The sequence below is a fragment of the Lepidochelys kempii genome, chromosome 3 (assembly GCF_965140265.1).
Source record: "Lepidochelys kempii isolate rLepKem1 chromosome 3, rLepKem1.hap2, whole genome shotgun sequence".
Lineage (NCBI taxonomy): Eukaryota > Metazoa > Chordata > Testudines > Cheloniidae > Lepidochelys > Lepidochelys kempii.
This window is the reverse complement of record NC_133258.1, coordinates 30,173,468-30,187,350: the sequence shown is the minus strand read 5'-3', so window position 1 is coordinate 30,187,350 and position 13,883 is coordinate 30,173,468. Positions and strand designations below refer to the sequence as shown.

The 13,883-nt window shown below is 41.6% G+C and overlaps 2 protein-coding genes across 3 annotated transcripts in view; one reads left to right on the top strand and one right to left on the bottom strand.

Annotated features, from left to right (window-relative positions):
• The window catches only part of HPCAL1 (hippocalcin like 1), a 106,268-nt gene that overhangs the window by 60,177 nt on the left and 32,208 nt on the right, over positions 1 to 13,883 (top strand). The window lies entirely within an intron of this gene.
• Positions 6,703 to 12,111, bottom strand: LOC140908382 (zinc finger BED domain-containing protein 5-like). The gene is given in 3 exon segments (XM_073335360.1): positions 6,703 to 7,099; positions 7,101 to 8,491; positions 12,037 to 12,111. Coding segments are annotated over 3 exon segments (1,863 nt in total).

The following is a 13,883-nucleotide window of genomic DNA, read 5'->3' as shown; positions in this document are numbered from 1 at the left end:
ACAAGTTAGCAGAAATGTCAAATTACATTTGAAATACAAACTATTAATATGTTGTAATGTTAGTATTATCAGTGTCCAAAAGTCACTGGGCACTTTCAGAACAAACCTAAAAAATCAGTGGGCAAAATAAATCGGAGAAAACAAGAAAAACCCATTTTTGTAACCCTCAGTCCAATTAACACACACACACTCAGCAAGCATAAAATTTGAAAGTAAACCATTTTGAGCTTTGCCCTGACAGATAGCACAGATGAGCTCTGTTGTGTGAGGGGGAGAAAATTCCAGAGACCTAGGTATTGACTCAGCATTTAGCAGCAACCTGATTTCATCACTGTGCATGATAATTACACACAAGGTACCAGTAGCAAGACCCTGTGAATAGGGCTTCAATTTCAAGCTTATTCTTGCAAGATGACCGATTCCAGCAAAAGCTCTTTATGAGCTTTCCAAAGCTCACACATTAGCTGCTGCTCAGAAACTGACTGTAGAGCTTTTCCTGCCCTTGTACCCTACAGTTTCTTAGTTACGTAACTGACTTAAGCATAACATTGCATCAGAGGCCTTGCTCTTCTTAACAGGTCTTAGGCATTTTTTGTTTCATCAAATTACTGTTGGAAAGCTTCATGCTGTGTGCATGTGTTTGTGATTCTAAGGGATACAGTCAATTTACATTTGGCCCAACATTTATATTTTTGTGAAAGTTTTATAAAATATAAACACAAAGAAAATGTTTCCACAACTTATTAAATTACATTGAAAATCATCACTAATAAATTTTTAAAAATACTGTAGTAGCACTTGAAATCCCAGAAATTCCTTGTCACCCTGAAAGTGAAAGTTTTTTTTTATTTTTGTATTTATTTATCTGTTTATTTATGAAGTTGAGAGAAATGCAGAGTAAGCAGAGCATAACTAATGAAAATCTGAGAATGAAAGTTTTTACTTTTAATGCTTTAAGAGGGTGCTAGTAACACATTTGTTTATAACATGGATCTTAATAGTGTCACCTTTAAATATAGTATTTGATTTTAAAAAGAGTTTTTGGGGAAATGCCTTTTCAAATATTGGAGCCTGGTTTAGCTGTGTGTATGGCCTTCCAATTGACGAAGATTTCTGTAAAAGCAAGCACTATACAGATTTTTCTTGTATGTTTTTACATCACACAGATAATTAAATCAGTTGTGTCTCTGTGCCTTTGTTTACCTTACAAGGCTGTGGAGAGGATCAATTTGTGTTTGCATAACTCTTTGAAAAACATTCACCAAATAAATGCTAAACGCTACTAGCAGGAAAAATTCCCATTAACTGTCTGCATATCTGATGGCAGGATTTGGCCCTTAAAAACACAAAGCATCTGTAATTTCTTGTGGGGATAAACTGTTGACATTTCCCCTTTTTTATATAACCTTTCAGCTAAATTAGAATTCAGAGGAAACCTGTGTTTCCTTTGTGTTTGCTAGGCTACACTATGTACCTACCCTCTCCTTTCTTCTCACATACACGCATGACGCATCGCTGCCAACTCACTTACAGAGCATTGACCTGCGGAGGAATCATCTGCCTGACCATCCTGCAGGGTTGAAGGTCACATTCTGTGCTGTTAGAATAGTAATATATATTTATGTAGAATTTTTCATCAGTGGGTCTTAGTGATTTACAAACATTCATTAAGCCTCGTGACCATGGTGAAGTAGATGATACAACCATTTGACAGAGAGAAAGGATGGATGGTTTTGTGCTTAAAGCACTGGATTAGGACTCAGATCAGGAGACCTGTGTTCAATTCCTGGGTCTGCCATAGACTTCCTAGGTGACCTTGGGAAAGTCACTTAATCTCTCCGTGTGTCAGTTCCCATCTGTAAAGCGGGGATAATACTTTTCTCTCACACCTTTTTGACTGTCTTGTCTGGTTTAGATTATACTTTCCATCGGGCAGGGGCTCTTACTATCTGTACGGCGCTTAGCACAATGGGTCCCTGATCTCTGTTTTGGCTTCTCTGTACAACTGTAATACAAATAACCATAATATGGACCGAGAAACTGAAAGTCTGAATGAGTTGTTCCACGGCGCACACTTGAATCAGGAGCACTGCTCCCAGACCCCTATTCTAACCCGCTGATCAATTTTCCATTCAAATTCTAGGAAAGAAATTACAACTTGGTAAGGTGTTTTTTGTTTGGTTTTTTTTTTGTTTGTTTGGTTTTTTTTCCAGGTAGATATGGCCTGTCATAAATATAAAGGGAAGGGTAACCACCTTTCTGTATGTAGTGCTATAAAATCCCTCCTGGCCAGAGACAAAATCCTTTCACCTGTAAAGGGTTAAGAGGCTAAGGTAACCCCGCTTGCACCTGCCCAAAATGGCCAATGAGGGGACAAGATTCTTTCAAATCTAGAGGGGGGGGACAAAGGGTTTTGTCTGTCTGTGTGATACCTTTGCCAGGAACAGATCAAGGATGCAAGCCTTCCAACTCCTGTAAAGTTAGTAAGTAATCTAGCTAGAAAATGCATTAGATTTTCTTTTGTTTAATGGCTTGTGAAATTTGCTGTGCTGGAGGAATGTGTATTCCTGTTTTTCAGTCTTTTTTGTAACTTAAGGTTTTGCCTAGAGGGATTCTCTATGTTTTGAATCTGATTACCTTGTAAAGTATATACCATCCTGGTTTTACAGAGGTGATTCTTGTACCTTTTCTTTAAATAAAATTCTTCTTTTAAGAACCTGATTGATTTTTCATTGTTCTTAAGATCCAAGGATTTGGGTCTGTGTTCACCTGTACCAATTGGTGAGGGTATTATTATCACGCCTTCCCCAGGAAAGTAGGTATAGGGCTTGGGGGGATATTTTGGGAGAAGATGTGTCCAAGTGGTCTCTTTCCCTATTCTTTGTTTAAATCGCTTGGTGGTGGCAGCATACTGTTCAAGGACAAGGCAAAGTTTGTACCTTGGGGAAGTTTTTAACCTAAGCTGATAAGAATAAGCTTAGGGGATCTTTCATGCAGGTCCCCACATCTGTACCCTAGAGTTCAGAGTGGGGAGGGAACCTTGACATGGCCTCTTAAGCAAAGAAATGAGAGAGGATAATAAATTACTAGAGGGTAATACCAAGAAACTGGACATAAAGTAGTATTTTTTTTATAAATAATGACTTCTGCTGCATAATTCTGTTGTTAAGTGCTGCAATCTTTGCCTACAATGAAAAAAAGTCTGCTACTTATGGAAGCCCCTGTGGCTTAGTAATACAAGCCTGTAGGAAATTTGCAATCTTAATCCTTTCCAGTAGCTAAGGAGAACGGATTCTATCAAGCAATAAATAAATTTTCTGTGGGGAAAATTAGATAAATAAAGTTGTGTGCATACATGTACACAAAACTTACAGGAAACACTCGTGGAGCAAATACCTGTTTGGGAGTTTTTGTATAGTATAGATCAGTAACTGCTTCTTTAAATGCTCATCTTCATAAAATCAATTGGATAGCAGTGCGTGTGTGTAGATCAGCAGGTTTGTTTGCTTCTAGCTCTTTTTGGGCTGAGCTGCATCTGTGCTGAGCCCTGTTGTGTTAACTCCTTGTAGAATTTTTACAGTGAAATCTGAGTGAATTAAAATGATCCGAGTCTTTCCAGTGCTTTGCAACTTTCTCCATCTGGATCTTTTATCTCTTTTCTTCTCTCTTTCCCCCCTGCACATCTCCACACTCACATATAGCTCTATCTCATAGTGATATACTCATCATAAGGTCCAGGCAGGTTTGTGTCTCTTCTGAGCAGCTTCAGTCAATTGTGGTGAGGGCCCCTCTGACCCAGAGAAGCTGTAGAACACCCTCGGTTTTGGACAGAGCAGCCAGGTGAGTGCAGAGATGCAGTTGTGAGGTCCAGCAGAGCTGTTTCAGTCACGCTATAGGGGATAGGGCAGGTTGATGCTCGGAGAGGGGAATGTCAGTAAGCCCCCCCCCGCTCTCCCTCAAGAAAAACCCAACTATGCGTGTGCTCTTTTCTCAACCCCAGCTCACCCATTCCGAAGAGGTATAATGTGTGTATGCTACTCGCTGAATTCTACATCCAGGAAAGGTGATCTGTGGCACTGTTGCATTCTTAGAGAGCCATGTATTACCTTTTTTTTTTTTTTTTTTTTTTTTTTTAATGACATTGTTCATAATCCTTTTCTTGATTGCTTTGGAGGTTGCCATTTTCTTAGTTGACTCCAGATGGCCCTTCCTTTTTGTTGCAGCTGTTCCTTCAGTACTGCCAAGTCTCTGATCTTCTCCTCTTTAGAAAAACAGCAGAACAGAGGCTTTAAAATATGTATAATGTAAATGTACACACACAAGGATCTACTCTTGCTGTAACTCTGTTATAACTGGCCCTTCAGTAGGACTTGCATATTAGAGTGACTCTGGTCTCTCCATAGGTCAGGTTGTGGTTAGTTTTCTGCTTTAAGCCTGAGCGTTTTGATTATATAACCCACACTACATTACCCCCAATTTGTCCAACAGCAGTGGAGACGTGTGGTCCTCTGTCAGAGGACTGTTTGGGTTGGAGAAAAGGAAGTTTGAGGATTATTGGGCAAATGCATTTGTGAGATCGGAGTTTGAAATACAAAAGGTTTTTTGTTAGTGTAACACTGACAGACCCCAGTCATTGACGGGCGGGATTGAATCTGGGACCTCTGGAGCTTAATGCATGAGCCTCTACCGCATGAGCTAAAAGCCAACTGGCTGTTAGCTAAGGCTGTAAAGCAGACTCATTTTATCTTTCTCTCTAAGGCCTGGTCTACACTAGTATGGGGTGGGATCGATCTAAGATACACAACTTCAGCTGCGAGAATAGCGTAGCTGAAGTTGACGTATCTTAGATCGACTTAGAATCACTTATTTCGCAGCGCGGGATCGACGGCCGCTGCTCCCCCGTCAACTCCGCTTCCGCCTCTCGCTGTTGTGGAGTTCCGGAGTCGACGGCAGAGCGATCGGGAATCGATTTATCACGTTTACACTAGACACGATAAACTGATCCCCGATAGATCAATCACTACCCGCTGATCCGGCGGGTAGTATAGACATGGCCTAAGTGGTCTTGGTGCTGCTAGATGGGACAGAACACCACACCCAGGAGTTGTGTGGATTACATTAGCACAATTGTTCTAGCACATTTTTAGAAGTGTTCTCTCCAATAGCTCAGCTTAGAAGCTTTGTATGTAGGCCCTCTGCTCGGATAGAATAGGAGTTCTCAACCTTTTTCTTTCTGAGGCCCCCCACCCCACCCCAACGTGCTATAAAACTCCATGGCCCACTTGTGCCACAGCAACTGTTTTTCTGCATATAAAAGCCAGGACCAGTGTTGGGGGAAGCAAGCCGGACAACTGCCCGGGGCCCCACACCACAGGGCCCCCCCCATGAAGCTAAGTTGCTCAGGCTTCAGCTTCAGCCTGGGGTGGCAGGGCTCGGGGCCCTAGGCTTCAGCCCCGTTAGATGAGGCTTCGGCTTTCTGCCCTGGGCCCCAGCAAGTCTAATGCCAACCCTGCTTGGTGGACCCCCTGAAACCTGCTCACTACCCCAGGGGACCCCGGAACTCTGATTAAAAACCACTGCCCTAGAGAACTGCTCCAAAACATACCTTCACCCAGTTCTCAACGTATGATTAGAGCCTTGGTTGGTTCTGCCTTTCCCAGTAAGAACTAATGCCTCCGAGTATTTTTGGAAAGACTAGGTAGTTACTTTTTTAAAAAACATTAGGTGTTCCAAAGTTTAGAACCTCCAGAAAGATTGCAGTGTCTCGTGTGTACTTTGCAAAAACTGTGCGTGCAGCCTGATGAAGACATTTACAAGCATGCTAAAGTGGATGTGCAGTGGGAAGGGTTCTGACCACGAGAATGGAGAGGGGGGATCTGGTTGGATCAGACCCCAAGATGGGTATTGTGCAGGGGCTCCTGCCAAACTTAGAATTCCTACAGACGGTCCTCTGGTGGCTTTCACATTACTGCTTTCAAAATACAGAGACCATATCTTATAAGCAAGCATGTGTCTGTATATTACAAAAAATAATAACTTAGCTTATTACAACCAGAAGAATTTTAAAAATCCAATGTTGTTTTCACTGCTCTTCATTATTGTTTTTATTTATTATATTACAGCAGTTCCGAGATGCCCCAGTTGGAATCAGGGTCCCATTGTGCTGGGCACTGTACACACACATAGTGAGACAATCCCTATTCCAAAGAGCTTACAGTCTGAATAGACAAGATGCTGAGGAAACAGGCACAGAAAGGTGAAATGACTTGCCCAAGGTCACACAGCAGGCTGAGGATAGTGCTGGAAATAGAACGCAGGTTCTTGACTCCCAGTCCAGCGCCCTATCACCTAGACCAGTGTTTCCCAAACTTTTTTGGCCATGAAACGCTTTTCAGCCTATTACGGAACACTTATATTATTATTTTGTAGTCATTTGGTTTTCAAATAGAAAATTGTGTTATTTATGCTCAAATATATTTTATTTTATAAAACAAAGCAAAAATACAAATTTTAAAATAACTTGAACTAACAATTTCTAACTGGAAAGCACGTATAAAGTAGTACAAAAATCAGGTGCAAGAGTCAAAATTTAAAATAGTGTTCTACTTTAAAAAAAACTGTTTTTATATATACACAAACACCAAACAAATTAGATTTTTACTAGGAAAGTCTATTTTTATAAACAGAAATATAAATTTGGATTTAATGGGATTGGTGTTTCTGCGTTTTTCTATCACATATTCACTTAATATTAGGAATAATGCTGGAAAGTTGAAGCCTCATGTCAGGTGCAGCATCAAGTCTATTCCTATATTTGGTTTTTGTTGCAATATAATACGAAAATCCCATCTCACACAAATAAGTTGTAGCAAAAGGAAGGAGCACTCGAACTACATGTTTAGCCACATTAGGGTACTCTTCTATTAGGCTGCTCCAAAAATTATTCAGCAGAAGATCCTTTTGTTTCCCATCAGAAATTAAGTCAGTTAGGCTTTTGTAATCGTGCGCAGTAAAGCTGACTGGTTTGGCTGTAATTACAAACTGATTTCGAACCCAAGCATCATCATCAGTAGTTATAGGAAAATATTCTAATAGAGTCACGTAAGTGCTGTAAAATGGTGGTGGAAACTTCTTAGTGGACTGTAGAATTTATTTCAATCAGAAGTTCATGTACTGTAGGGAAGCAGTCAAAGTTGTTCTGTTCTACAGAAGATGCCCAGAATTCCAGTTTCTTTTTTAACAACAAAATTTTATCCATTGTAGTAAAAATGGTCACATTCTTTCCTTGAAGCGACAGATTAATTTTGTTTAATTTTGCAAAAATATCTGCAAGATACGCAAGTCTCATTAGCCACAAGGAATTTTTCAGACAGTCATTAAATTTTCGTCCTGAATTTTCTGAAGTGAAGAATACCAGTAGTTCACTATGAAGTTGAAAAAGCTTCACAAGCACTTTTCCTCTGGATAGCCACCTCACTTCCGTATGTAAAAGAAGCGTTTTGTGCTGACTACCCATTTCCTCACACAAAATTTTAAATAATCTGGGTTGAAGTGGTCTAGATTTGACAAAACTGATCATTTGTACTGCTTCATCGAGCACAATTTTTAGATCTGCTGGTATTTCTTTAACTGCAAGTGCTTGTCTGTGTAGAACACAATGGCTCTTAGTGCTTTCTGGTGCCACACTTATGATGTGCATTACAACTCTCTTAATCTTCCCGATCATTGCCCGAGCATTGTCAGAACATACATCAATACATTTTCCCCAACTAATTTCATGCTTTCTGATAAAATTGTTGATGCAGTTGAATATTTCTTCTCCAGTCGTGTAGCTTTGCAGAGATTCACATAAGAGCAGGTCCTCTTCAGTAATATTATTAAATCTATATCGGACAAATACTAGTAGCACAGCAAGTCCTGAAAAGTCAGTGGGCTCATCTAGCTGCAATGAATACTCGTGGCAAATTTTCAGTCGGCAAACTAGCTCTTTTTCTATGTCATTGGCAAGATGTTTAATACAGCGTGCAGCAGTATGATTTGACAACTGTACAGCATCAATTTTTTTACCAGACTGCTCGCTCAACATGCACGTTACAATATCTTTTGCGCAAGGCTTGATAAACTTTTCTCCAATACTGTGAGCTTCTCCGGCAAGCGCTATATGGTAACTTACTCGATAAGGTGCCTCTGTTGCACTTTCGTTGTCTGTTTTAGCCATTTTAATCATCAAAAGTTTACAGTTTCCAAGTGAGTCACGCTGCCTCTTGAAAAAACTTATATCTTTGTCTTTGTACTCAGCATGCTTGGTTTCCAAATGCCTACGAAGTTTAGCAGGAGCCAATGAACTGTTTGCTAGTATTTTGTTGCACACGACGTACTGCGCATCAGGAACTTCTTTATTTCCAACACACGTAAAACCAAAAGACAAATAACTTTCATCATACTTTTGTTTCGGTCTTTTAACACCTGCTTCTTCTTGTTTTTTGATATACTTCAGTGGAAATTTTCACCGTGGATAACTCACTAGTATGAACAGATTTTTCAGCAACAAAAGACTGCGATTGTTCATCCTCACTTCGAAGTGTCACAATATTTTGCTTGTTTATATTGGCCACAGTTGGAGTACCAGAAAAACTTGCTTTTCATTTCAAAATTCCTTCTTTTAGCCACAAATCCATGGTGATTAGGTTTAGTAACAATATTTAGAAATACTGATTTTTGTCAAATTTTGTTCGTCACAGATATTTATATTGTTTCGAGTGAAGCTAGTTTAGTTGTGCTTATCACACACACGGTAACGAGCCACCGATTTGAACGTGTTGAGTGAATGTTTTATTCAACATGGCGTAAAGAGAATGGTATGTGCATACCACTGCAGTTTGCACAACCTCGAGCGGAAGGGGTACGACGTCACTAACTGAAATGTGCCCAAAAGGGGTAGACACAGAGGTGAAAGTAAGCCGGTACACCCGTGCACTGTACTGGGGCAGCCTGGCTTCCCCAGGGGGCAATTTAAAGGGCCTGGTGTTCCCAGTCACTCTACTTTCTTTCACCCCTGGGTAGATAGTCAACAAGCTTGCGTGCTGCATTCTCTTTATGCCATGATATTCACGGAACACCTATTCACGTCGTGCGGAACACCAGTGTTCTGTGGAACACAGTTTGGGAAACGCTGACCTAGACTGTATTTCTGGCATGTGTCTGAGCTTGAACAATGAAAATCTGTGAAGTCAGTTTCATTCTTGTCTACGGTCTGTTTCACTTTCAGGTTCTGAGTGTGCAGTGTTTGGATTCCAAGCACGGCAGGGAAATATCTATGTGCTTTAAACCCTCTTTTTATTTGACTTTAATAGGCAATTATGGAAACACTTGACTAGTCTGAAATCTCAAATGCTTGCTTTTTCAAAATCTAAATTTTGGCACCAAATTTGTGTCCCCCTAAAGTTCTAAATGTGATGATTCTGGGAGGAAGCAAAATATTTTTGTCTGGATTGAATCAATATTAATATTTGAGAATATAAATGTATTGAGACTAGAGTGACCAGACAACAAGTGTGAAAAATCGGGATGGGGGCGGGGGATAATAGGCACCTATATAAGATAAAGTCCCAAATATTGGGACATCTGGTCAACCTAATTTTGACAAATTCATCCCTGAAGTCATCAATGTAATCACACATGACTAAGTTGGACAAGTCTTCTAGGAAATTAAAACAATCCTGAGCCCGCAAGGTGTGAGATAAAAATGACCTAAAATAGTTATCTGATCTGTAATTTCTCAGAATTGACCCCACTTACTAGTTTATTAGCGTCACTTTTTATTTTTAAAATATCCTGCATATTGACCTCTGTGCCTCACCCTTTTGTAGTTAAGTCTTTCAGAGGCTGCCATACTTTTCTCATGTTAGTGGTATAAAAAGTTCACATAGCAGAGCCTTTGTTTTTTTGTTTTTTTTCTGTGTGACAATTCTAGTTTATACAGCTGTAGAGACGTTACCCTATTAGTTAGGACCACATTCTGAAACAGGGCGGGTTGAGTATAGCAACTGTATGCACAAGTCAGGGAACTGCATGTGCACGTGGACAAAGGGCAGAAATAGCAGTGGTGCTTAAAAGTTCCCTGAATCCCTTTCACTCAGAATAGTGCTGGATGCAGCAGAACTAACCATAATTTTAGTAGCTATCTAAGGACTGTATTCTGGCCACCGTTTTTCTGCAAATCCCTCAATGTTATCCAGTGGAAAGCCACTGTAGATCAAGGATAATGTTTGGACCTCACTTTGTAGCCCCTGCAGTATCATTAGGGTGACCCAAAGGGAAAACAGGACACCGTGTGAGGCTAGCCAGAGCGCCATCTTCCCTCTCTTCTCCCCTCCCCCGCCCCGAGGGGTGGCCTGAGCCACTTGCCCGAGCTCCCCCCTCTCTCTCTCTCTCTCTCCAAGGCTGGCGTCGCTGCTCACCTGAGCACTGCCTCCCTGCCCCCCTATCTCTGCCCCTGCCACCTCCCCCCTCCCCCGTGTGGGGCTGGCATCAGTGGTCCCCCCCGCAGATTCCTCTGCACCCCCATTTTTTTGACAAAAGTGGGCATTTGATTTGTTCCATTCTCTTGCCAGGTGATCAATTTGACAAATGCCGACTTTCGCCAGTAAAGTCGGGACAGCTGGGACAGGGCTTAAAAAGTGATTGTCCAGGCCAAAACGGGACATACGGTCACCCTAAGTATCATCCATAGAATGAGTTTGACACCTCTAATCTAGGCTATCCATAAGCCAGTAGGGCATGAGGGCCACTCAGGATGCCCATACATTGGCTGACAGGTGCACACCAAGGAAAGTGTGGTTACTCACACATGACATTCAAAGCCATTGTATGATGAGAACTAGGGTTTTTTCCCCCAGTATTAGCTGTAGTTGCCATAGAGCTAGGAGTTGCCATGTTTTCAGTCTGTTAGAGAAACAAGGTGGGTGAGGTAATTAATATCTTTTGTTGGACCAACTCTGTTGATGTGAGAGACAAGCTTCCAAGCTACACGGGTCTAGAGCTCTGTCTAAGCTCAAAAGCTTGTCTCTCTCTAACAAAAGATATTATCTCACCCACCCTGTCTCTCTGATATCTTGGACCAGCACAGCTACAACACTGTCTTTTAGTCATTTAAACTAATTGCTGCTTAAAAGGCTAATGGTAGGTAGGGTAGTGCTGAGAGGCGCCACCCCGTAAAATCTCAGTGATGTTTTATGGGTGCTCCCTTGTTTTGTCCTGTTCTGTTCTATCTCACATAGTAAATGATTAACCTTTTCAATGCCTGTACAAACATTAGCTGGGAGACTACATGGTCTAGTGCCTGAGACCCTTGACTAGGAATCAGGAGACCTGTGGTCTAGTCATTGCTCTGCCACTGTACACCTGTGTGACCTTGGGAAAATCACTCTATCTCTCTCTGCCTGTTTCTCCCTTCCTCTGAGGTCTATTTAGGTTATAAACTCTTCATGGCAGGGAATGTCTCTCACTGTCTTTGTATATCACCAATGTGCAATGGAACCTTGATCTCAGTTAAAACCTCTAAATACTACAGTAATATAAATGACAAATAGTAGTAATTTAGAAATCTTATGAAAATAGCAGTATTGCCTTTATTTTTAGCATTTAGTCATTCACTGAATGTTACTAGAACCAGGCAGGCTGTTGTGATGGCAATTTGTTACTCTGGGACCAGTAAGACTGGGGCCTGGGGGGGTGCAAATTGTCTTTTCCATTTTTGGAGCTTGCACAGTTGTATGATTATCTCAATAGGTCAACGCAACAGATGTCTGCTCCAAACTAGTAGATAATTGCTTTGTGCTGAGCTGTTCATGAACTAATTTTTTCCTCCAGGAAGCTGCCTTTTTTTTTTTTTTTTTAAGGCTTTGTATGTTTTGAATTTCAAAGCAGTGACCCTGGTAAATGTGTGTGTGCGTGTATATTCAGTGGTCAGTGCTTTTCCCCCAGTGTCGTCGTCTATTATTATTATTGTTACTCTTTTTTCACATGGCTACTTACTCTGTCTGGCATGATTTTTCCAAACCTGTGATTTCTTTCCTTCCCTCCATCATTTTCCCTTATTACATCTTCCATCCTACTGAAGTTCTCAGGGATGCAAATTTAGACACCTTGAGCATGCATTATTTTCGTGTTTTATGTGGCAGTTTGTGCCCTCCACACACACACGGAGAATGGATTGGCAAAGAGACTACAAATGCCTTCATTTCCCTGCGCCTGCTCTGGGAATGTGAATAGGTTCGGTAAAAGAGGTATAATGAAATTGCAGAATAAATTGTTGGACAAGAGAAGCTTCGTCAAATGTAAGTTGACTAAAAAAATGGCAGTGATTCTGTGTAGCAAGTAGAACTGAATGGTCTTGTGTTGTTTTCCCATTAATATAAATCTTCATTTGTTATAATGCCTAGCCCTAAAGTTGGAGAGCCTGTTCCTGTTGTCCCTTCGCAGACTAAACACTTATATTGACTTCCACAGGGATCTTGCTGTGATCAGCCTCTGTTACTAAGCATTGACATTGTGCTCAGTGCTGTTCCAAGACACAAAACACAAACAGCCCCTACTCCACAGAGTTTTATCATCTAAATGATGTAGATACTGTGACAAGGTCAGGCTAGATGGCTACAGGAGAGTGATAGAAAGCAGATATATTAGCCCCAGGTTAAGTAGGTCCCTTTTTCCTGGGTAAGGTAACAGGGAAGGTTCCAGAACAATCAGGAACTTTCTGGAAACAATTAAGGCAGACAGGCTGATTAGAACACCTGCAGCCAACCAAGAAGCTGCTAGAATCAATTAAGACAGGCAGGCTAATCAGGGAACCTGGGTCTAAAAAGGAGCTCACTTCAGTTTGTGGCATGCATGCGAGGAGCTGGGATCAAGAGGCGCAAGAAGCTTAGAGTGAGAAGGTGTACTACTGGAAGTCTGAGAAGTACAAATATTATCAGACATCAGGAGGAAGGTCCTGTGGTGAGAATAAAGAAGGTGTTGGGAGGAGGCCATTGGTAAGTAGCCGGGGGAGTTGTAGCTGTCACGCAGCTGTTACAGGAGCCACTGTAGTCATTTGCAATCCACAGGGCCCTGGGCTGGAACCTGGAATAGAGGGTGGGCCTGGGTTCCCTCCATCCCCCCCACCTCCCTGCTTGATACCAGAGGAGTTGACCTGGACTGTGGGTTCCACCAGAGGGGCCTGTTCCCAGATCCACTAGGTGGATCAGCAGAGACTGTGAGGATTGTTGTTCTTCCTTTTCCCCATGCTAGCCAGTGATAAGGGTAACTGAGTGAACAGCAGATTTGAGCCACGAAAGTGGCCAAACTGAGGGCTGCAGTGAATCTCTGAGGTGAGCAAATCCGCCAATAAGCGCAGGACCCACCAAGGCAGAGGAGGCACTTGGTCACAATACAAAGCAGACAGGATGTATTGGGAGCCCCAGTGGGGAGGGAATCACTAGAAAATATGCATGTGTGTAGCAATATGAAATGCACACATTTAAATATAAAAGTTTGTATTCTAATAATTGACTCACTTCTTGTGGAGGCCACGGGAAAAGTGAGTCTTCTAGAGGTGATTTGAATGGAGTAAGGTTAGTGGCTTGGCAGATCAGCATTCTATCCATAGAGCACAGGGGGGCGGGGGAAGGAAGCCACGTGGATGGCTACATCAAAGCACAGTGGGCTTAAAAGTGGATGTGGTGGGAAAAGGAACACTCCTCACATGTGATGTGAACATGTTGGTTCTTTTGTTGGGTCATGGTGTATTCAGGTAAGTGTACATCGTAGATCTCTTATTTATATATCTTCCTTTGATTGTTGGTTAACATAGGGACTGATTAATGCAGTAGTGCACGTCTCCT